The sequence below is a fragment of the Microcebus murinus genome, chromosome 13, assembly GCF_040939455.1.
Source record: "Microcebus murinus isolate Inina chromosome 13, M.murinus_Inina_mat1.0, whole genome shotgun sequence".
NCBI classification, from domain to species: Eukaryota; Metazoa; Chordata; class Mammalia; order Primates; family Cheirogaleidae; genus Microcebus; species Microcebus murinus.
The window spans coordinates 20,514,426-20,539,077 of NC_134116.1; the positions used below are offsets into that span (position 1 = coordinate 20,514,426).

The window sequence follows — 24,652 nt, forward strand, 5'->3', positions numbered from 1 at the left end:
ATACTTATGGAGCCCCAATAATATGTAAAGTATTGTGCTAGGCACTGCAAGGAATGCCAAATAGGAATAAGGTATGCATCCTCGGGGAATATACCATCTCTAATAGGAAAGATAAATTAAGTACTGTATTCAAATTCTAATGTGAAATTTAAGTACTATATAACAGTGAAAATAAAGAGCTTATGGGAATTTAAAGGAAAAAAAAAATTCAACCTGATATTGTGAACATACACAACAGGGTCTTCTAAGGAAGGGTAAGCCCAAATAGAAGGAAATGAAAAGTAGGAATGACCATGTTTTAGCAACTTCAAGAGATCCAGTTTCTCTATAGGGCAAGGAATTGACAGAGAGGAAAAAAGCAACAGATCAGTACACCTCCTAAACTATTTTTCCAGGTCTGCTTCTTTTTACCCTATATCTTACCCTGACAAAACAACTATCACCTGTTGGCACTTTTCTATGCATTTCCACCTGTAATCCTCTAAACCAGCTCTTCTCAAACTTTCATGTGAATAGGAGTCACCTGAGGTTTCTGTTAAAGTAGAGATTCTGATTCAGTAGATTGGAAGTAGGGCCTGAAAGTCTGCAGGCAAAGATGATGTCTATACTGGACCACACTTTTGAGTCGAAAGGCTAAAAGCATTATTCTTAGCCAGCAGTGTCAGCATCACCTGGCAACTTGCTATTAATAGAAATGAATGCAAATGAATGCAAATTCTCAGGCCTCACACCGGACCTACAGAATCAGAAACACTAGGGTGAGGCCCAGCTCTCTGTTTTAACAAGCAAGAAGCTGAAATTTGAGATCCACTCATAAGTCACTGGTTTGGGGACATGACTGCACTCAGGAGTCACCCATGGCTTTTAAAATACTATTGATAGAGTACTACTCAGTCACAAAAAGGAATGAAATAATGCCATTTGCAGCAACTTGGATGGAACTGGAGACGATTACCCTAAGTTAAGTATCTCGGGAATGGAAAAACAAATACCACATGTTCTCAGTTGTAAGTGGGAGCTAAACAAGAAACACATATGGTCGTAAAGTGGTATAACGGACACTGAAAACTAAGAAGTGGGGAGAGTGGGAAGAGGGTGAAGGATAAAAATCTACCTATTAGGAACAAGGTACACTATTCTGGTGACCTGTACACTTAAAGCCCTGACTTCAGCATGATACAATCCATCGATTTAACAAAAAACACTTGTACTTCATTTTCTGAGATTAAAAAAAAAAAAAAAAGATAAAATACTATTGATGCCAAATCTCACCCCCCGAGATTCTCATGGTTTGTTGCATGATCTGGGCAGAGGCCCTTTTAAAAGCTCTCTTAGGCTCTTAGGTGATTCTAACAGGCAATAAAATTTGAGAACTCCGTGAGGTAGGCTGGTTCTTTAATTTTTATAGGACTTATTTTCCTCCTGTGCAAAGGGGGATAATATCCACGTGGTTCCTGACTTTCCTTCCAGATTTTGGCACCTCCAGCCAACCCTAGTTCGGTCTTGGGAACCCGCCTCCCCGCCCGGTGTCCCACGGCCTCGGCCAGAGAAGCCTACGATCCCAACATCTACCCGCACGAGCATCAGCGACGCCGCGTCCGGCCCGCGGGGGCTCCCCAGACGGCGCCCCTGAACCGCGCAGGAGCGGGACGCGCATGCGCCGCGCCGAGCGCACGCCGGGACCCGGCGCTGAGTAACGGACTCGAGCTCCCTCCACCGGAAGTGGACGGCCGTGCGCCGGGAAGAGCCGGGTGTGGCGTGGCGGCTTCGGGCAACAGGTCCGAGGGCTCGCGTTCTGTCTCCGCGCCATGGCGCCAGCGAAAGCCGCGAACGTGGTGCGGCTGCTCCTGCGCTCCACGGCGCTGTGGCTCTTGCTGCTCGGCGCCAGGACTGTCTCCTCGTCCAAGGCTTTGACGGCCCACTTGGCCGCGAAGTGGCCGGAGACCCCGCTGCTGCTGGAGGCGAGGTGGGTGCGGGCCGGGCCGGGCCCTCCGCGGAGCCCCGCGTGGAGGCAGGGGCGGGCGGGGCTGTGGGCGCGCCGGCTCCCTGGCGGCCCCACAGACCCGGTCTCTGGGCGCTCGCGGCGGGCGCCTCCTCGCTCTTTTCCTGACGCCCTCGCTCTTGGCCCTCTGAGCATCCTCCCCTCGCCCCCATCTCACCTCTTCTCCCTCCCTGAGCGTAGCCTCTCGGCTTCTTTAGCAGCACTCACCTGAAATTTCTTACCCTCCTCCCCACCCCCGTCGTACTTTGCCCCTCACCTACAGTTTTTAAAAAACTTCCCTGCCCTGGTTTAATTCATTTGGCTTTCTTTTATTAGTATTTACAAAAGAGAAAAGAAAGAATGGGAGGTGGAGTGTGGCGCTTAATGCAAGCACTTACTTCAGCTGAGGTAGGCAGTTCCGTTCAGCTGACAGTACTTAAAGCACCTAGTTTGGTAAGGATGACTTCGTTTTGTCAGCTCCTAGACTCGCTGTGGGGAAGGCAGCTTCCAACAAATTATTACTTTTCTCGTATCTGTTGCATTGGAATTAATTCATGAGGTATCATTTGCTCTGCAGCAACAAAGCTTGTAACTATGGAGATTTGTCCCTTAGTATTCCAGTAGTTAAACAGAATTAGAGAGTTATTTCTATTAGCTAGCATGACGTTTTATACCAGCTCTACTTCTGTCCATTTACCAAAGCGACAGCATGTGGTCCTAAAAAAGAGTATTACCCCACATTGCATATGTTAGATACCCTAACAGTTTTTATTGAATACATAATTCTAACATAAAATAAGTCTCCTTCCTCTGTTCTTTCCCCAATTTCTTCCAGAGATTGCCTGAATCAGATCCCACACTCCTTTCAACCTTAATCTGCTTGTTGAAGTGTCTGGCTGTATATCTGCCTAAACAGTAAGCTTAGAGTCAGATGTTCCTTAAGGTCCATCATAGCCTAGTCCTAGTCTGATTTTACAAACCTCATCACTTGTACAAAGGGTCCCTGACTTACGATAGTTCACTTTAGGATTTTTTTACTTCACTCTGGGTTTATCAGGGTATTAAATGCATTTTTGAAGTATAATATTTTCAGCTTAATGATGGGTGTTTTGGGAGGTAACCCCATCTAAGTCAAGGAGCATCTGTAGTGGGTTGAATAGTGGCCCCCAAAAAGATATGTTCACATCCTAACTCCCAGAATCTGTGAATGTTACCTTATTTGGAAAAAAGGTCTTTGCAGATGTAACTAAGGGTCTTAAGATGAGATCATCTTGGATTATCTAGATAGACCTCAAATCCAATGTTGTAAGGTAGAAGAAAAGACACAAACAAGGAGAGGAAGGCCATCTGAAGATGGAGTTATGCAGCCTCATGCCAGGGAACAGCTGAAGCCACCAGAAGTTGGAGTAGGCAAGAAGTCTACTAGAGCCTTCAAATGGAACACAGCTCTGCCAGCACCTTGATTTTTGGCCTTCTGGCCTCCACAATTGTGAAAGAATAAGTGTCTGTTGTTTTAAGCCACCATTTTTTTTGGTAATTTGTTTCCTATTGCTCTAGGAAGCCAATACAGATTTTGCTAGCAAAAAGTGGGGTGCTGCTGTTAACAAATTCCTAAAAATGTAGGAGTAACTGTGCAAATGGCCAGAGGCTGGAAGAATTTTGAGAAACGTGGTAGAAAAAAGCCTAGACCTCCTTGAGGAAACTGCAGAAATATGGACATTAAGGGTGATTCTGTTGTGGGCTTAGAAGAGATTAAGAAGCACAGTAGAAAAAGGCTTCTATCATCTTAGAGAATACTTACATCATCATGAACAGAGTGTTGGTAGAAGTATGAACAATGAAAGCAGTTCTGGCAAGGGCTCAGAAGGAAATGCGGGGCATGTTATTGGAAACTGAAAGAAAGGTGCCCCTTGTTATATAGTGGCAGAAATACTGGCTGACTTGGTTTCTGCAGTTCGTAGAAAACAACTTGAAAGTTATGAACTTGGATATTAGCTAGGAAGATTTCTAAGCAAAGTGTTGAATGTACCACCTGGTTCTCCTTATAGTAAAATGATAGAGGAAAAAGATAAAGAAGGGACAGTTAAAAAAAAAGGAACCAACACTTGATTTGAGAGATTCTCAGCCTATCCAGATTGTAAAGGATGCTAAAATTAGGAAACTCAAGAGTTGGGAATGTGTGCTCTGGAGACAAGGACAAGGGTCTGGCTGGACAACCTTTTGCTGAATAGGTTAGACATGTGAATCCTGGATCCACTTAGCCATCTCAGCAGAAGTTCTCTATAAAAATGGGGTTATCCAGGAAGGATCTGTAGAGGATCCTCATGTAATGATGGTGATCTCAATGACATATGCAACAGCCTCACCAAGTTTTTGAGAATGTGTTAGCAGAAACACTGCCAGCTTGGACCAAAAGGGATGGACCAAGAAGAGATGAGATGAGACAAAATGAGAGAAGACTGTTGGACTTGTAAAATTCTACAGGCAGGAAATGGACTAATAGAGTTACTTGGTTGAAACATCGTGCTACTCTTCAGGAAAAAGAAAGAATAACTGAGGACCAAGCTATGGTGGGCAGCACAGAGGGTAAAGCATCAGGACACAGAGAATTATTATCAGGCCTTGAAACATTGGAATTTGCCCTGCTGGATTTTGAACCTGTCTGGGACCAGTGACCCCTTTATTCCTTCTAGTTTTTTCTTTTTGGAATTGGAATGTCCATTCTATGTCTGTCTCACCATTACATTTTGGAAGCAGATAACTTGTTTGCCAGTTTCAGAGGTCCACATAAGGAGGAGAATTTTACCCCAGGATGGCTCATACCCAGAGTCTTACCCATACCTGATTTATTTATTTATTTATTTTATTTTGGCATATTATGGGGGTACAGATTTTAGGGTATCAATAAATGCCCATTTTCTCCCCTCCCCCCAAAAGTCTGAGTCTCCATCATGACCATCCCCCAGATGGTGCACATCTCACTCATTATGTATGTATATACCCGCCCCCCTCCCCCCTCCCACCTGCCCAATACCCTATTACTGTAGCACCTATGTGTCCACTTAGGTGCTACTCAGTTAATACCAGTTTGCTGGAGAATATATCTGGTGCTTGTTTTTCCATTCTTGGGATACTTCACTTAGTAGTATGGGTTCCAGCTCTAACCAGGAAAATATAAGATGTGCTATATCACCATTGTTTCTTAGAGCTGAATAGGACTCCATGGTATACATATACCACATTTTATTAATCCATTCTTGGATGGATGGGCACTTGGGCTGTTTCCACAGCCTTGCAATTATGAATTGTGCTGCTATAAACATTCGAGTGCAGGTGTCTTTTTTGTAGAGTGTCACTGGATCGTTTGGGTAGATGCCCAGCAATGGGATTGCTGGATCAAATGGTAGATTCACTTGTATCGCTTTAAGGTATCTCCATATTGCTTTCCACAGAGGTTGAACTAGTTTGCAGTCCCACCAGCAGTGTAGGAGTGTTCCTCTCTCTCCGCAGCCACGCCAGCATTTATTGTTTGGAGATTTTTTGATAAAGGCCATTCTCACTGGGGTTCAGTGATACCTCATTGTGGTTTTGATTTGCATTTCCCTGATGATTAGAGATGTTGAGCATTTCTTCATATGTTTGTTGGCCATTCTTCTGTCTTCTTTAGAAAAATTTCTGTTCAAGTCCTTTGCCCACTTTTTAATGGGGTTATTTGATTTTTTCTTCCTAATTTTCGTGAGTTCTAAGTATATTCTAGTTATCAGTCCCTTATCGGATGCATAGGATGCAAAAATTTTCTCCCATTCTGTAGGTTGTCTGTTTACTTTCATGACTATTTCTTTGGCTGTGCAGAAGCTTTGTAGTTTGATCATGTCCCATTTATTTATTTTTGTTGCTGCTGTGATTGCCTTTGGGGACTTCTTCATAAACTCTTTGCCCAGGCCGATGTCTAGGAGAGTGTTTCCAACTTTTTCCTCTAGAGTTCTAATAGTTTCATACCTTAGGTTTAAGTCTGTTATCGAGCGTGAGTTGGTTTTTGTGAGAGATGAAAGGTGTGGGTCCTGCTTTAGCCTTCTACTGGTGGCTATCCAGTTTTCCCAGCACCATTTATTGAAGAGGGATTCTTTTCCCCAGCGTATGTTTTTGTCTGCTTTGTCAAAGATGAGATGGCTATATGAGGATGGTTTTATATCAGGATTCTCACATCTGTTCCACTGGTCAATATTCCTGTTTTTGTGCCAATACCATATTGTTTTAATTACTACAGCTTTGTAGTATAGTTTGATATCTGGCATATTAATGCCTCCCATTTTGTTTTTGTTGCCTAGAATTCTTGATATTCGGGATCTTCTTTGTTTCCATATGAAGCGTAAAATTATTTTTTCTATATCTGTGAGGAATGCTGATGGGATTTTAATGGGTATTGCATTGAATCTGTAGATCAGTTTGGGTTAGTATAGACATTTTGATGATATTGAGTCTGCCGATCCACGAGCATGGTATGGATTTCCATCTGTTTACATCCTCTGCTATTTCCTTCCTCAGTGTTTCATAGTTCTCCCTGTAGAGGTCTTTTACGTCCTTGGTTAAGTAAATTCCTAGGTACTTTAATATCTTTGTTGCTATTGTGAAGGAAATTGAGTCTTTGATTTGGTTCTCAATTAGATTGTTGTTGGCGTATATGAATGCCTCTGATTTCTGTGTATTGATTTTGTATCCTGAGACTTTACTAAATTCATTGATCAGTTCCAGGAGTTTCTTGGTTGAATCCTTGGGGTTTTCTAGATACAATATCATATCATCAGCAAACAGTGAAAGTTTGATCTCTTCTGCCCCTATTTGGATACCTTTGATTCCATTTTCCTGTCTGATTGCTGTAGCCAAGACTTCCAGCACTATGTTGAACAGAAGTGGAGACAGTGGGCAGCCTTGTCTGGTTCCAGTTCTAAGTGGGAATGATTTCAATTTTTCCCCATTCAGTGTGATGTTGGCTATGGGTCTGTCATATATGGCTTGTATCATTTTTAGGTGAGTCCCTTCTATGCCTATTTTCTTAAGTGTTCGTATCATGAAAGGGTGTTGAATTTTGTCAAAAGCTTTTTCTGCATCTATTGAAAGAATCATGTGGTCTTTGTTTTTGCTTCTGTTTATGTGGTGAATTGCATTTATAGATTTACGTATGTTGAACCATCCCTGCATCCCTGGGATGAAGCCCACTTGGTCGTGGTGGATTATTTTTTTGATAAGTGTCTGGATTCGGTTAGCTAAGATTTTGTTGAAAATTTTTGCATCTATATTCATTAGGGGTATTGGTCTGTAGTTTTCTTTTTTTGTTGCATCCTTTCCTGGTTTTGGTATCAGAGTAATATTCGCTTCATATAAGGTGTCGGGGAGGTTTCCGTTCTTCTCGATGTTGTGGAATAGTTTCTGCAAGATAGGTACTAGTTCTTCTTTGTAAGTGTGGTAAAATTCAGGTGTGAAGCCATCTGGACCGGGACTTTTCTTTTTAGGGAGATTTTTAATTGCTGTTTCTATTTCAGCTGTTGAGATTGGTCTGTTCAGGGAATCTATTTCTTCCTGGTTGAGCCTAGGGAGGCTGTGTGTTTCTAGAAATTTGTCCATTTCCTCCACATTTTCCAGTTTGTGTGCATAAAGATTTTTGTAGTATTCATAAATTGTATCTTGTATCTCTTTGGGATCAGTTGTGATATCTCCTTTTTTATTCCTGATGGAGCATATTAGAGATTTCTCTTTTCTGCTTTTCGTTAGCTTAGCCAATGGTGTGTCAATTTTGTTTATTTTTTCAAAGAACCAACTTTTTGTTTTATTAATCTCCTGAATAGCTTTCCTCTTTTCAATTTCATTTAGTTCTGATTTGATCTTGTTGATTTCACTTCTTCTGCTGGGTTTGGGGTTGGTCTGTTCTTCTTTTTCCAGCTCTTTGAGTCGTTTCATTAGATTGTCTATTTGTGATCTTCTTGTCTTTTGGTTATAGGCATTTATGGAGATAAACTTTCCTCTCAGAACTGCTTTAGCTGTGTCCCAGAGGAGTTGATAACTTGTCTCTCCATTGTCGTTTTCTTCATAGAACTTTTTTATTTCCGTCTTGATTTCTTCATTTACAAAGTAATCATTTAGTAGGAGGTTGTTTAATTTCCACGTTTTTGTGTAGAAATGTGAGTTTCTGTTAGGGTTGATTTCTAGTTTTATTCCACTGTGATCTGAGAAGGTGTATGGTATGATTTCTATTTTTTTAAATTTCTTGAGATTTTCTTTGTGTCCTAGGATATGGTCAATCTTAGAGAATGTCCCGTGAGCTGATGAGAAGAACGTATATTCAGTGGATTTTGGGTAGAATGTTCTGTAGATGTCTGTCAGACCCAATTGTTCTAGAGTTTTGTTTAAGTCCATTATTTCTTTATTAATTTTCTGTTTGGAGGATCTGTCTCGTGCCGTCAGTGGGGTGTTGAAATCTCCGGCGATTATGGAGTTGCTATTAATCCATTTGCTTAGCTCCAGTAAGGTTTGCTTTATGAATCCGGGTGCACCTAAGTTGGGTGCATATATATTTAAAATTGTTATCTCTTCTTGTTGGACTGTGCCCTTCACCATTATATAATGACCCTCTTTGTCTTTTCCTACTTTTGTTGGTTTAAAAACTAAATCGTCTGAAATTAGAACTGCCACACCAGCCTTCTTTTGGCTTCTATTTGCTTGGAATATTGATCTCCACCCTTTTATTTTTAGTCTATATGCATCCTTGGAGGTTAGATGTGTTTCCTGAAGACAGCATATACTTGGCCTGTATTTTCTTATCCATTCAGCCAGCCTATGTCTCTTGAGTGGAGAGTTTAAGCCATTCACATTTATTGAGAGAACTGATAGGTAAGGTAGATTACTGTTCATTCTGTTGGGTTGGATGTTGTTGCTATGATTTCTGTCTTGAGCCTTTGTAATATCTGGCCTTTAATATCTTTGGGTTTTGGTTGTTTTTATATTCGTGGGTTATTATTATGATGTTCCGTGCATAACGCTGTTTTAAGTACTTCTTGTAGGGCTGGTCTTGTCTTGGTGAATTCTCTGAGCCTTTGCTTGTCTGAGAATGTTTTTATTTCTCCTTCATATACGAAGCTTAGTTTTGCAGGGAATAATATTCTAGGCTGGCCATTGTTTTGTTTCAAAAGAGTGAGAATGTGGCCCCAGTCTCTCCGTGCTTGTAAAGTCTCATTAGAGAAGTCTGATGTTATTCGAATTGGCTTTCCCTTGTATGTTACTTGCTTCTTTTGTCTTAGAGCTCTTAGAAGGGCCTCTTTAGTTGATACTTTGGTCAGTCTGATGACTGCATATCGTGACGTCTTCCTGTTTGCGTTGAATCTCCCAGGGGTCCTCTGAGCTTCTTGAACTTGTATATCAAGATTTTGAGCAAGGCCTGGGAAATTTTCCTCTATTATATCTTCAAACAGCATGTCCAACCCTTGAGTGTTGTCTTCTTCCCCTTCTGGTAACCCTATGACCCTCACATTAGATTTCTTCACATAATCCCACATCTTTTGTAGGCTTTGCTCTTTTCTCTTGTTTCTCTGCTCTATTTCTGTGACTGATTTATTTAATTGGAGGGTATTATCTTCAAGCTCTGAGATTCTTTCTTCTGTTTCATCTACCCTGTTCTTGAGACTTTCCACTGTATTTTGTAGTTCCTTGAATTGATTCTTCATTTCCAGGAGTTCGGTTACACTTTTCTTCAATGTGTCTATTTCTTTTCCCATATCCTGGAGACTTTTTGTGGTTTCTTTGTGTTGGTTATTGAGTTGTTGTTGCAGCTGGGTGAGTGTTCTTATGATCCACATAGGAAATTCCTCTTCTGTCATATTGGTTGCCTGATTTTGGTCGGTGTCCGTTTCTAGGGGGCTGGTGCTCCTCTTTGGGGGTGTGTTTTCCATTTGGTTCTTCATATTTCCTGAGTTCTTTCGCTGATTTCTTCCCATGTCGATCAGTTGTTGTTTCTTTCCTTAGGTTATTGTTTGGGTATTCACACACCTTGTTTAGTTTCTGAGGCGTTAGGTGGTGCCTGTGGGTGAAATTGGACCACTCCCTGTATATTGAGTCAGTGGGTGCCATGGAAAGGCTGTGCAAGATGCCGTCCCTGTCAGTAGGTGGCGTTTGCTTGGAGGAACAGGCTATGGTGTTGATTTTGAGTCCTGTTATCAGCTCTCCTTCTGGGCGGAGCTGGGTTGGGTAAGCCTGTCCTCAGGCCGTTAGCAGGGGTCAAAGTTCTGTTCTCTGCTTCCAGGGAAAGCTGTCAGGGCGGGGCTGGAATGGTCCTGCTCAGCCAGAAAGTCTGCGTGTGGGGGTGGGGCTGTCTGAGACCCGCAGTCTGGAGCGGGCCTCGCTTCTTTCCACCCTCCCCAACTCCACAGCTACTCCTGGGCCTCTGCCAGCAGGCCAGACCACAAGCCACCAGGTGTCCCCGGACTGTGATGTTGGCGGGGAGGTTCCCTGCACAGGAACGCCACCTGGGTTGGGCGCATGGCCTCCTCCTGGGAGGAGGGTTGCCCTCTAGGACGCCAATTCGCCCCTGGAGGCACACACACCTCAGTAGGCTGTTCACATATAACCCCTCTGTGCCCCGGGCAATGCTAGCCCTCGGTGCAGGGGATCTGGTCTGCAGGTCCGACCTCTGGGTCCCAGAGTTCAAACTGTATTCCCACCAAGGAGAGGATTTCCGGTCCTAATTCACCCACAGGGAGCCCAAGCTGGGTCTATGTCTCTCAGCCTCTGAGTCGGCACCGTTTTCCTGGGAACACGGTGCCAGCAGCACCTGGGAGGGCGGGTGGGGTCCCAAACGGGAAGGTCCCGTTCCCTGGAGGTGCCTCTGGCTGGTGGCTGTATTGTCTCTCTGGGCAGCCGTGGTCGGCGGAGGGGAGGAGGAGGCAATATGGCGCCTGCCGCGCGGCTCGGGTCTGTGCACACAGAGGTGCCTGGAGGAAGTTGGGAACCTGGTGCCACATCTGCTACAGGCTCACCGTTGGCAGGCGGCGGCGGTCTCTGGGCTGGTGTCCGCAGGTCTCTCCACCCGCTGGGGAGCCCACCAGCAGTCCCGAATGCAGGGGAGGGGAAACAGCAAATCCACCTACCCTTGCCACTGGTCTCCGGTCTGCTCCGGTGGTCTCAGCCTCCAGTTCTCCTCCGTAGCCTCCTCCCTTGGAGTCTCCCGGGGTCTCAGGTAACCCTCCTTCCGGCCCTTGTCCGCTGTATGCTCGTCTTCTTGCTTATTTCCTCTAATTTCTGCTAGAATCTGTCTTTACTGCAGAGACACTCTGTCTGGTGGTGTTATTCGTCTGCCATCTTGCTCCGCCCCCCATACCTGATTTAGATGTTAAGATTTGTAAATATCATCAGAGCTGGTGATACTCACATGAAATTTTGGACTTAGCATTGATGCTGTAATGGGTTCAGATTTGGAGGATAATAGATTTTGTATGTGGAACATATGTGGATTTAGGGAGGCCAGAGGGTGGCTTGAATGATGCCCTCCCCCACAAAGAAAGAAAGATATGTCCATCTCCTAACCTTTGGGATTTCTTGTATTAACTCAGCTAAAACCTTGATTTCAGACTTTTGGCCTCCAGAACTGTGAGAAAATAAATCTCTCTTGCTGAATAAGTTAGACATGTGATTAATGTGTCCACTCAACCATCTCAGCAGAAGCCCAGTATGGAGATAGGGTTATCCAGGAAGGATCTGTAGAAGATCTCAGGTAATAGCATGGTAGTCCTAGGATACTAATATATCTTTCTACTAAAATCCATTTCTCATTTATACTTTATATGTGGATGTACCATATCACTCTCTCTTTGCCTGATACTTTCCCTTGACAAAACTAATATCTTTCTATTAATGTTCTCATAACATTTGGTCAGTACTTCTGTAATAATAGTTATTATAAAGTATCATGTATGCTAATCTCTGCTGTTAAAATGTGAACTTCGGAGATAAAACTATTTCTTATTCATGTTTGTTTTGCCAAGGGACAGTGCATAAAAGTTAAGTACTCAGTAATGTTAATTCAATGGAAGGGACTCTTTATAAGGTAAAGTATACTTCAAGCCACTCTCAGAATTACCTCTACAGTATACCTGACCTGTGGAAATTGGTCTGTGCTTGGATAAGCCAGACAAGATGCACAGTGTTACTTCATGGGCCTGATTATTCTTTTGGAAACAAATCTAAATTATTAGCAGGTCCTTTGTTATATAAACTAAAACCTTTCTCATTATACCTTTTATCTACTGATCCTGACTCTGTTTCTGAACCAAATCTGTTTCTTCTGTGTGACAATATAGCAGACTAAAAGCCTATGATTTTTTCAACCGTTGCACTTAAAATATTTTCTAGACTTCATTATTCTGCTCACTTTCAGTTAATCTTTCTCTTAAATCAGAATTTTAGGAAAATCATAGAAGTTGAGGAGAATGAGTATGGAAGAGGAAGAATTGAAGAGCGTTGAATAGGTTGAAAGAGTTTGGGAGATCGGAACTGAAGACATAATATGGGAGCGAGTAAGAGAAATTTCTGAGAATAATGCTTCAAATACAAAAATTTAGCTTTCTAACAAAAAACTATAAATACACATATAATTTTCAATACAGCCTAAAAATTTGAGTCCTTGGCTTGAGTATAGTCTCATAATAGGTACTATGTAGAAACAAAGATGAATAAGGTATATCCCCTGCCTAAAGAAATTTATGATATAAAATATTCTGTGGATGATTATAGGCTGATCAGGCTAAGCTTTTGCAATATATATACCTTATACATCTGAACTGCATTTATTTCCACTGCTGTTGGTCTTTCTGAAAATATCTTTGGCATTCTACTTTAATTGTTACCATACTCTTTAGTATTTTAAAAATACCTTTATAGAAAAAAAAATATTTTTTTTGCTTTGGCTTAACTTTTCTAGGAAACATTGTTATTGGGAGTCCATGTTTTATAAGGCAAGTGAACAAATTGGAAATGCCAACTTTTTGTTGTTTTGGGTTTTTTTTGACCCTTTTAAAAACTTTAAAAGGTCTTTTTATTTTTTTTAACACTTTTAAAAGATAATATCTTACCTTTTGGCAGGTGGGGAACTGGTTTAGACGGTCTCTCAAGGATGTTTCCGCCTTGAAGATTAATGATGAGTTAACTGGTAAATTGCCTCTGAAAGAGATTCCAGAAGAGTTCCAAAAGGGCTTACAGCAGTAGTATACTGAGGGAATGTTTAAGTGAATACTTTGTTAAGCTGATTGCTTTGAAAGATCAGACTTAGATGTATAGATTCTGATATTTGAAAGAAGTCTTTTAGCTATGGTCGCATAGTATGTGCATAGTAGCTGTTTGGTCAAATTAATTGAGTTTTTAAAAATATATTTCAGTGGATTTAGGGGATACAAATGATTTTTTGCTAAACGGATAAATTGTATAGTGGTGAAGGCAGGGCTTCATCCAAATAGTGTACATTGTACCCAATAGGTAATTTTTTATCCCTTATCTTGCTCCTACCCTACTGTGTTTTGAGTCTCCAATGTCCATTATACCGTTCTGTGTGTCCTTGTGTAGCCATAGTTTAGCTTATAAGTGAGAATATGTGGCATTTTTTTTTTCTGTTTCTGAGATAATTCACTTAGGATAATGGCCCCCAGTTCCATGCAAGTAACTGCAGAAGACATTATTCACTCTTTTTTATGGCCAAGTAATATTCCAGGGTATATACTCATATATACAACATTTTCTTTATCCACTCATCAGTTGATGGGCACTTATGTTGATTCTGTATCTTTGCAATTGTGAATTGTGCTATGATAAACATATGAGTGCAGGTGTCTTTTTGATACAATGATGTATTTTCCTTTGGGTAGATACCTAGTAGTGGATTCTTAGACTGAATGGTAGATCGACTTTTAGTTATTTGAGGAATTTCCATACTCTTTTCCATAGAGGCTATACAAATTTACATTCCCACCAACAGTGTATAAATGTTTCCTTTTCACTACATCTGCAACAATATCTATTGTTTTTTTACTTTTTAGTAATGGTTATTCTGACAAAGGTAAGGTGGTATCTCATTATGGTTTTAATTTGCATTTCTCTGATGATTAGTGATGGTGAGAATTTTTTCATATGCTTTTTGGTCATTTGTCTATCTTCTTTTGAAAAATTTCTGTTTGTGTCTTTTGCCTCCTTTTTAATGCGGTTGTTTTTTTTCTTGCTGATTTGTCTGACTTCCTTGTAGATTCTGGATATTAGTCCTTTGTCGTATGTATAGTTTGCAAATATTTTCTCCCATGTGTAGCTTGTCTGTTTACCCTGTTGACATTGCTGTGAAGAATCTGTTTAGTTTTAGTCCCACTTATTTTTGTTTCTCTTGTATTTGCTTTTGGAGTCTTAGTCATACATTCTTTGCCTAGGCCAATGTCCAGAAGAGTTTTTCCTAAGCTTTCTTCTAGAATTTTTATGGTCTCAGGTCTTACATTTAAGTCTTTAATCCATCTTGATTAATGTTTGCATGTGGTGAGAGATAGGGATCTAGTTTCATTCTTCTGCATGTGGCCATCCAATTTTCCCAGCACCATTTTAGGCTTCCTTTTCCCAGTTTATGTTTTTGTCTGCTTTGTCAAAGATCAGTTAGCTGTAGGTATGTGGTTTTATTTCTGGGTTCTCCATTCTGTTTCATTGATCTGTGTGTTCTACTTTTATAAAAGTAGAACTGTGTGTTCTACTTTTATTATTGTAGCCTTGTATAATTTGATGTCAGGTATTGTAATGCCTCCAGATTTTTTTTTTGCTTAATATTGCTTTGGATGTTCAGGTTCTTCTTTGATTCTATATGAAATTTAGGATTGTTTTTTCTAGTTCTATGAAAAATGACCTTGGTATTTTGATGGGAAGTTGCATTGGATCTGTAAACCACTTTGGGCAATGTGGACATTGTAACAATATTGATTCTTCCAAAACATGAGCATGAGATGTTTCTCCATTTGTTTGTGTCATCAGTGATTTCTTTCATCAGTGTTTTATAGTTCTTGTAGAAATCTTTCATTTCCTTGGTTAAGTATATTCCTAGGTGGTTTTTTTTTTGTACAGTTGTTATAAATGGTATTGAGTTCTTGATTTGATTCTTAGCTTGGCTGTTATTAAGTTATAGAAATGCTACTGATTCATGTACATTAATTTTATAACCTGAAACTTTACTGAATTCATGTATCAATTCTAGGAGTCTTTTGGAGGAGTCTCTAGGGTTTTTAGATAGAAGAGCATATGACCTCTTCTTTTCCAACTTGGATGCACTTTATTTCATTCTCTTGCCTGATTGCTCTGGCTAGGACTTGCAGTACTATATTGGATAGAATTGGAGAAAGTGGGCATTCCCGTGTTGTTCCAGCTCTTAGGGGGAATGCTTTCAACTTTTCCTGATTCAGTATATTGGCTGTGGAGTTGTTGTATATGGTTTTCATTATTTTGAGGTATAATCCATTCTAAAGAGGAGCTCTCAGATCTATAAAAATACATGGAAATTAAATAGCCTGCTGCTGAATAATCTTGGGGTCAAAAATGAATTCAAGATGGAAATCAAAAAAATTTTTGAGTTGTGACAATGGTGACACAAATTACCCAAATCTCTGGGATACAGTAAAAGGAGTGGGTAAGAGTGAAGTTTATGGCAATAAATGCCTACATCAAATGAACAACTTAAATCACACCTCAATAAACTAGAAAAACAAGAGCAAACCAAACCCAAAGCTAGCAAAGACAAGAAATAACAAAGATCAGAGCAGAACTCAATGAAATTGAAACAAAAAAGAATCAATGAAAGAAAACATAATTTTTTTGAAAAGATAACAAAATGGATACACTACTAACTAGACTAACCAAGAAAAGAAGAGAGAGGATTCACATAGTTTCAATCAGAAATGAAAAAGGAGACATTACAACTGATACCACAGAAATACAAAAGACCATCGGAGACTACTGTGAACACCTCTGTGTATGCAAACTAGAAAAGCTAGAAGAAAACAATAAATTTTTGGAAACACACAACCTCCCAAGCTTGCATCAGGAAGAAATAGAAATCCCGAACAGACCAGTAACAAGTAGTGAGATTGAATCAGTAATAAAAAGCTCCCCCAAAAATAAAACTCAGAAACAGAGAAATTTGTAGCTGAATTATATCAGACCTACAAAGAACTGACACCTATCCTACTGAAACTGTTCCAAGAGGTTGCGAAGGATGGAATCTTTCCTAACTCTTTCCATGGAGCCAATATCACTCTGAAAGCCAGGAAAAACACAACAATGAACAACAGACCAATATCCCTACTGAACATACATGCAAAAATCTTCAACAGAATATTAGCAAACTGAATCCAGTTGCACATCAGAAAAGTAATTTATCTTGATCCAAGTAGGTTTCATCCTAGGGATGCAAGGATAGTTCAACATATACAAATCAGTAAATGTGGTTTACCACATAAACAGAATTAAAAACAAAACCCATATGATCATCTTGATGCAGAAAAACATTTGATAAAACTCAGCACTGCTTCAAGATTAAAAAACTCTCAACAAACTAGTCATAGAACATACCTCAAGAAGTTAACTGAGTGTTAAGTGTTGCTCTCTACTTAAAGTTTCGTAGCATCCATATCTTTTTCAGGTCATGTCCTATTTAGTGTTTCCCATTGTTTCCTCTGCTTTTCTTTTTTCCTTTTTCTTTAAGTCATTGATTTGGATACCCTTAATAGTAGGAGTTGATTTGAAGTTACTTATTACTTTAAATTCCTATGCTTGTCATGTTTATATTGAGTTAATTAGTTTTCTCACTTCCTTTTTTTCCCCTTAGTGAACATCTCAGACTTACAAGACTTAGTTATTGTGTATGTGTCTTGGATGTCCTTAATACTTTCCATTTATATTAAGCATTAGTTTAAGTTTACCAAAGCTAGCGAGGAAGATAAGGTGGGCAATAACAAAGAATCTGTATCATTTTTTCGGTGTCCATTTTTTCCCTAGTGTAAATAGTTAACTGTAATTGTTTTAGATGTCTTACATTTTGTTCTATACAGAACTAAATAATCTTTCATTTATTTCTTTATTTCTAAAGGGCTTTAAATGGCTTTGACCATTTTTTCTTACATACAGTCTGGAAAAATGAAACCTTCTTTGGGCGTTTAGGCCAAAGATCTAGTGCAATGCAGCAATTTCCTACTAATTTTTTAATTAAAGTTTTTTTCTGTTTTCAATAATAAAAAAGATTGCCTATATAAACAAGTAGTTAAATAAAAATAATGATTTTTATAAAGTGGTTATAGAGCCAATTTTTGTTTATGGAAAAAAGACAGTCTATATTTTTTTAATATATTTTACCTGTATATAATGTTCTCCATTACCACCCACTTATGTTTCTCAAGGAGATTTCATATGGAAAGATAAAATAAATTATCCATTTTTTAGTTTTTGCTAATAATAAGGAAAATCCCAAAGTAATTTCTCATGCAGTCTTTTCCTGACATGATTATTATGCTTCTAGTTGAGAATGATACCTCAGGGAAGTCTTATGAATTTATTCCCTTTCTGTGTTACAGTAAATGGAAGTCAGTAATTTGACATTAATTTTTGTAGGTTTCTATCTTGCCATAAGATATAATTTGGTTCTGTAATATAGTTTATATTATCTAAACCATTTTTCATTTTCATATATTAACTGATTACTTTTATTTTTATAATAGTGAATTTATGGCAGAAGAAAGTAATGAAAAATTTTGGCAGTTTTTGGGAACTGTTCAAGAATTAGCAATTTATAAGCAAACAGGTAGGTGATGTGCAAATTTTAACTTATAGGATTTGTATTTATGTGCACACATTTGGTATGTTTGTTTTTAATGGTAATGGTTAAGTATGAATGCTTAATTGGGTTAGTAAATCCAAACATTAAATTTGAAAAGATGTTTTAATGGAGACCATTCTAAGCATCCATTTCCAAAAATATAAGGCCTTTAGTACTTTATTATTAGAAAACTCATATAATTAATGTTTGGATAATGTGTTATAATCAAGAAATGAAAATTGTTGAGTTGTGGGTTTCTTTTTACCTAGATTTCTTTGAAGTAGTATTAGTTTTGCATCTAGTAATAGTACTATTTTTCTTTTTTTTAATAGACTTTTATTTTTTAGAGCAGTTTTAAGTTCATGGCAAAATTGAACAGAAAGTATAGAGATTTCCCTTGCCTATACTCCTTGCCTCCACTCATGAGTAGCCTTTCTCACTATCAACGTCCTCCACTAGTGTGGTACATTTGTTATAATTGATGAACCTACATTGACAGATCATTATTACCCAAAGTCCATAGTTCACTTTTGGTATTGTACATTCTATGAGTTTAGACACATTTATACTGACATGTATATTCCATTTTTATTGCCAAAATTCTTTTACTCTTAAACTATTAAAGAAATTTTTTTAGCACTTTAAAAGTCAGGTAACCAATATGCTTTCATTTTACTATCTATAAAATAAAGTCAGTAATCCCTGTTTTTATATGTATATGAGAGTATATATCTGTATGTATACACACATACATTTATTTTCCTCAGAACTGACAAGTGTTTATTAACGTGTTTTGTAAGGAAGGTCAATAGATTAAAGATATTAAAGTTAGGTTTTAGCAGCAGAGGCTAAAGGGTTAATTATTCAACGGAAAGATTATTTTCTATCTCTACAGAGAGTAGAGTAGATGACATAAACATAGAATTTCTTATGAGTGAAATCATTAGCCGTTTAGATGTAGAGAAATCTTTTTACTGTGGGTGATTAAATAGTTTATGATTTTATTCCTGAGTGTAAATGTAAGATAAAAAATAGTTTCAGATGTTTTAAGTGTTCATTTACTGGAGCCTGTTTGGCTCAGGTGGCTTTGAAGTTTAGCAGTTTTATGATTTCACAAGATAAATTTTTAAAAATAAAGGGATTCGACATGCCTTTAATGACATTTTAAACTGAAATATTTCCAAAAAGAAGTCATTTTCCATTTCAGAACTTTTCCTGAAAAGCTTCATTATTTAATAATCATTTTTTATTCATAAGAGATGCTAGGCACTGCTTTAGATGCTGGGAATACAAAGATGAATAAGTGTTCTCAGGACTTCATAATATAATGAAGGAGACAGAAACAGTAAAGTATATATTAGATGATAAGAGCTTTAATAGGGGTATGCATAAAATGAAAACACATAACAAAGGCACCAAATCAGTACCTCAGAGAAAGCAGGACAGAATTTCCGGTGGTCAGTGCTGGAGTTGAGTTTGAATGCTAGGATTTAGCCAGGTGGTAGGGAAGGTAGAAAACTTGGCAGACATAGAAGGTGTGGAGGAACTTTGACCACTTAGTAATCTTTACTTTCAAATCATTAGGAAATTATTGTTTGTCTTTTTATTTGTCCTAGTAAGTTTAGTTTTGGTAATTGAGGTAAAAATAGGCTAGATTTATATATATGATTTTCATGATAGTTAAAAAAACATCTCTGGCCCTTTTCTGTGTTCCTAGCTTTGTACAGATTTGGTTTTGAGTGTTGATTAGCAGGGACAAGGTAAGGGGAATGTTATTTTGTTGTTTTATTTTTTTACAATTTTCTTTTGCTTTTTTGCAATTTTTTGCAATTTTCTGTTTCCTGCAGCCCCAAAGTTACAAAAATTCGCTGTTTTATTGCAGGCAAAATTCTGGTGGTGTGAATGCTGTGGGTCAGTCTGTGTCCACTTTTTCTATAATTTTATCATTATTATGTAATGTTTGCAATACATGCTTTTTAATTTGAAAGCAAACTCTTCTGCTGTAAAAAGATATTTTTCGATGACTTGACCCTTACTAGAGCCACCATGCCCAAGTAGCAACTGCTACTTCTAACAAAAGAAAAATTATTAATGGCATTGGTGAGAGCCATTTCACTGGTGTAGCAATCAAGACTTCAGTATGGCTAATTCTAGGGCTGGAAAAGGAAGCATCCAAGATGAGCCTAGAACATCTTATAGTGCCAGAAAGTTAGAACGAACTCACACACACAACACACATGCACACAGACACACACACACACACACACAGCTGGGGTTATGTCAGAGGAACATAGAGAGCTCCAAATAACCAAAGCTAAAAAAATTGGAGCAAGAAGATAAATAAATATTGTGTTATAACCCAAGTATAAAATAAGTATCTGAAATCATACTGACATGAATGAATAATAAATAAGAAACAAATCTCCCATGCAGAAGAATTCATATAATTTATGTACTTTCCCCACAAGGGGGTGAAACATAACGTCCAACTCCTTCGATGTGGGCTGTGCATGATGATTTCCTTCCAAAGGGCACAGCATGGAAAGGGACAAAAGGGGAACATTACAGTGGAAAAACCTGAAAAACACTACCTCAGCCTCAGCCAGTTGATCATTATTAACTTTAATAGTGATACAGTAATTCATGCTAATTTCATGAATCTTTGACACGATGTGATGAGAATGGTCCTTTACCTATGTGGTCTTCCTCCCATAACCCTAATATAAACATAAGAAAAATATCAGACAAATCTCAATCAAGAATCCCATTCTACAAAATACCCAACTAGTATTCCTTGAAACTGTCAAGTCATCAAAAATAAGGAAAACAGGAGCAACTATTGTCTAAGCTAAGAGGACCTAAGGAGATAATGTAACTAAATGTAATGCTGTCATCTGGATGGAATCCTCAAACAGAAAAAGGATCAGAATAAAGTATGGATATTATTAAAAAAAAAAAAAAAAAAAGACTGCAGTAAGTTATGTTGTAAGTAGAGGTTGAGGAAGTAGAGATAAGTATTGCTAAGTCTTTTAAGACATTTGACTATGAAGGGAATAAGATGAATCAGTATCTGGCATGCTCACCAATTAACCTGCATTTTTTTAAATATGAGAGTGATTTATGTATATTAGGTGCCAGTATACAAAAATTGAGTAAAAGGTGAGGTTGAAGATAAAGATTTTAAAAAAACAAAATAATTATCAGCAGGTTAGTTGGAGAGCATGTATTTATTTAGAAACATCAACTAAAATAGCCCATTGTATCATGGATACAATGATATAGATCAGATGATATAGATATAGATGATATAGATCATCTCTATATCATAATAGAGATGATTTTGCTAGTTATACATAAATTACAGAAGTTTACTTTCTATAAACTCCTGAAACCTACATCTATCACTACCTAAGGGACAACCTTGACAGTGACCTTGGTAAAATTTGTTATCTTTTGTCTAATACTACTCAAATTTTTTTATGTTGATTGTCTTCTCTGTTTCCATGGGTGACCAGTCCCCTTTTGACTGATGTAGTCATATTTTAGTTATGTTATTATATTTTTTGTTATTTTTATGTTATTAATTAATTTTTTTTTGCCTTATAGCTATTATGTCTTTATATTTCTAAAGATAACATTTCTGATACATTATTTCTTAGCCTTTACTATTGAAGATTAATCTTATTTGCATTATTTTTTGATTCTTGAAGGAAAATTCATAACTCCCAAGTTCTGAGAAATCACCTATAGCTTGTTTATAGAAGTAGGAGTTAAAGCATGCCTATTCTCATGTCAACTATTTAAAATTACTGCATTAGGAAGATAACTGCATAGAATGCAAAAACCTATTCATGCATAATATTTATTAAATATTAATTCAAGAAATTTATTGAATACTTGTTTCGTATTCTAGCAGTGTAAATGTAAAGCTAGAAAAGATCCCTGCCTTCATAGTTTATAGCCTAATGGGAAGGACAGATTTAAACAATTATACAACTAATTTTTAATTACAGTTTGATAATTAATCTAGGGATGGTATAGAGCTCACTCTTAGACTTTGGGCTGCAGTTTCTCCAATGATTTCTTGGTTATATAAAGTTTGATGTCCAGTTGATACCTCATAAATAACTCTTAAAATAATGGCCCTTGAGTTCTTCACATACATAATTATTTCTGTGTGAATTCCATAGTTTTGATTTTTAACTTTAGAGTCCTGCAGTTATACTAGAAAAATGTTATCATACTGACCATTCTATTAAGTGTGTCTTTTTCGTAGGTATGTAGATTCATTGCTCTTTTTAATTATGGAGAGTTTTCTTGGATTATGGTTTTCTATAATTGTATTCTATTCTCTCGATTTTCTGCCTTAGCGGCTAGAAGTATATATATTGTAGATCTCTTTTGCCTCACTTGTGTGTCTTTCATTTGCTCTTGTTTTTCTCCTTTTCTTCTTTTTATTTCTGTTTCATTTTCCTCACTTTTCCTCTGTATGGTATGTATTTGTCCTACTCTCTTTTCCATGGTATCTATTTACCCTTGTGTTCTACATTTTCTAGTATTTATTCCTTTCTTGCTCTTTTTTGCTTTTTTCTAGAGCTGTTTTCATATCCCTCTCTTGTTTTGGTCATTTCATTTCTGAGCTTTTTGTCAAGAATTGTGAAGGGGCTGAGATTTTTACCGTATTTGCAAGCTTAAAACTTAGCTTGCACAGTTTCGGGGATCAGCCCTCACAATACTCTTGGATTAGAGCTGACAGACTTTATAACAGATCAAGGGAAATCTGAGTGGGCCATGGCTCCCTTCTATTGCAGTAAACTCTGAGACTTCTCACTGTCATCTTTGAAAGGATGCAAAATTGGCATGAGGGACAGTAGGAGGAATTTAGTTATAAGTTGCTAGCTAGACATTTTTATAAGATGCTAGCAAGACATTGTTTGGACAGATGTTTTTGAACTTATTTTCTTGGTCTTGGCCTGTAACTCTTTTCATTTTCTCTTAATTAACAGGTAAAAAAAAAAAATGGAAGACTACTACTCATTGCCTGATTTACCATAGAGTTTTGTCAATATTGTTATCCATTCCCAAGGACTTCACTCCATTTGTGTTAATTGGACCATGGGAATCGGGTCTTTTGTTTTCCAGAAATTCATGTATCTGTCAGCATTCTATTTCTGTTGTCAAATCTATCAAGTACTGTGAAAGATCTGAGATTTTCCCCTAACTTGCAAAGCTAACACATTAGTTTCATGGATGCTAACAGTAGACTTGAGGCCCCTGGATCAGAGATAAAATACTTTATTACTTACATACATCAAAAACAGAACCACAGTCTCCACGTATTTGCACTGGTTCTCTGAGCTCCAGTTCCCATGGGACAATGTGGAGGGCCAGATAACACCTGCACCCTTAATAGGTTGTAGTAAAGAGAGGAACTGAAAGTCAAGGGCCCAACACTTTTGGAGCAAGTCATAAACATTGTTGCAATTAGCAAACAATCCAGTTTCCCATACCACTCCCAAAATGTCTCCTTCCAGTCAAAATATATTTTTTGCTTTTCTCAGTAAGTGTTTATCTTGTTACAGTCTTGTTTCAGCCACTCGACTTTTGTCATCTCTTTTCACATCAGGAAACCCTGATCCATAGGAAACTACTCTGCATCTACCCCAACTCTGCTCTTTTGTGTGAAAAGTTTCTATCAGTTGGTAACCCAGTGCCAAGATGTAGAGGTGAAGAAATTACTAGAGAATGTCCAGGGGCCAATTTATGGCTGCCTATACCAAATGGACACTAGAGCTGTCCTGTTGTTACTTTACGTCCTCTGGTTGACCCTGGAATGATGTTACAGTTTTCTGACACAATGGCTACAGTGTAGATAATTACACCCAGGGAAATACAGAGAAAAGGGCACAGAAAGTTCTTTCCCTGCTTATCCCCATTAGTGCCACCATGCTTCCTTCAGTTCTGAGCTGTAATACTTTTCTGCCCTCTCCCATTCAAGTGATCTGTCTCCCCAGGGATGTTGGAGAGTTTTTAATTAAATTCTAGGATCCATCTCTCTCCTTTATGTCTGGGATCTTTGCAAATGGGTTTAGAGAAGGGAACCAACAAGCAGCTTCGGTTAGTTTGTTGCAGTTCCAGACAGGATGACATTTACTCTTGAAGGTCTGGTTCAAATTCTGTCTTCTAAAGCAGAGGTCCCGGACATTTTTGACACCAGGAACTTGTTTCTGGTTTTGTGGAAGACAGTTTTTCCATGGATGGGGGTTGGGAGGCATAACAGTGCCTTGGCTCTACCTCAGATCATCAGGCATTAGATTCTCCTGGGGAGCCCACAACCAGGATCCTTCCTGTGCACAGTTTGCAGTGGGCTTTGCACTCCTATGAGGATCTGCTGCTGCTTTGATGAGGAGCAGGACTTGAGTGGTGATGCAAGCCACGTGAAGGGGCTGTGGGTGCAGGTGGGGCTTCACTCCCTAGCCACATGCTGCTGTGTGGGCGGGTGGGGGTTGAGGGTGGAGCTGGGGACCACAGTCTTACAGTATTCTGGACATACAAATTACACTTGGCCATCTACACTAAAACTGAGTAGAATTCTCACTTGTACTTTATAATTTATTAACAATCATATTATTCAACTTTTTGTGTTATTAATCTCCTTTTAAAATATAGACAGAGCCTATATCCTATCCTTGTATTATAACCCCACAACCTTGGAGTGAATTGGTCTAAAAGGTTGTCATTCCCAAGTAGATTTTAATTGACAGATTATTTCACCTGTCTCATGTTGATTGCTTGGACATCACTGG

The 24,652-nt window shown here is 38.5% G+C and overlaps 1 protein-coding gene across 4 annotated transcripts in view; it reads left to right on the top strand.

The window, feature by feature from the left end:
* Positions 1 to 1,690: 1,690 nt before the first annotated feature.
* UGGT2 (UDP-glucose glycoprotein glucosyltransferase 2) overlaps positions 1,691 to 24,652 on the top strand; it is a 206,599-nt gene continuing 183,637 nt past the window's right edge. For 3 of the 4 annotated variants that reach the window (XR_012922423.1, XM_012769727.2, XM_012769731.3), the window contains exons 1-2: positions 1,691 to 1,966; positions 17,749 to 17,831. Coding sequence is in view for 2 of the 4 variants with exons in the window: in XM_012769727.2 (XP_012625181.1) it covers positions 1,809 to 1,966; positions 17,749 to 17,831 (241 nt within the window). In the remaining 2 variants the exon portion in view is untranslated. The remainder of the gene's footprint in view (positions 1,967 to 17,748; positions 17,832 to 24,652) is intronic. The other variant, XM_012769732.2, reaches the window with a different exon arrangement.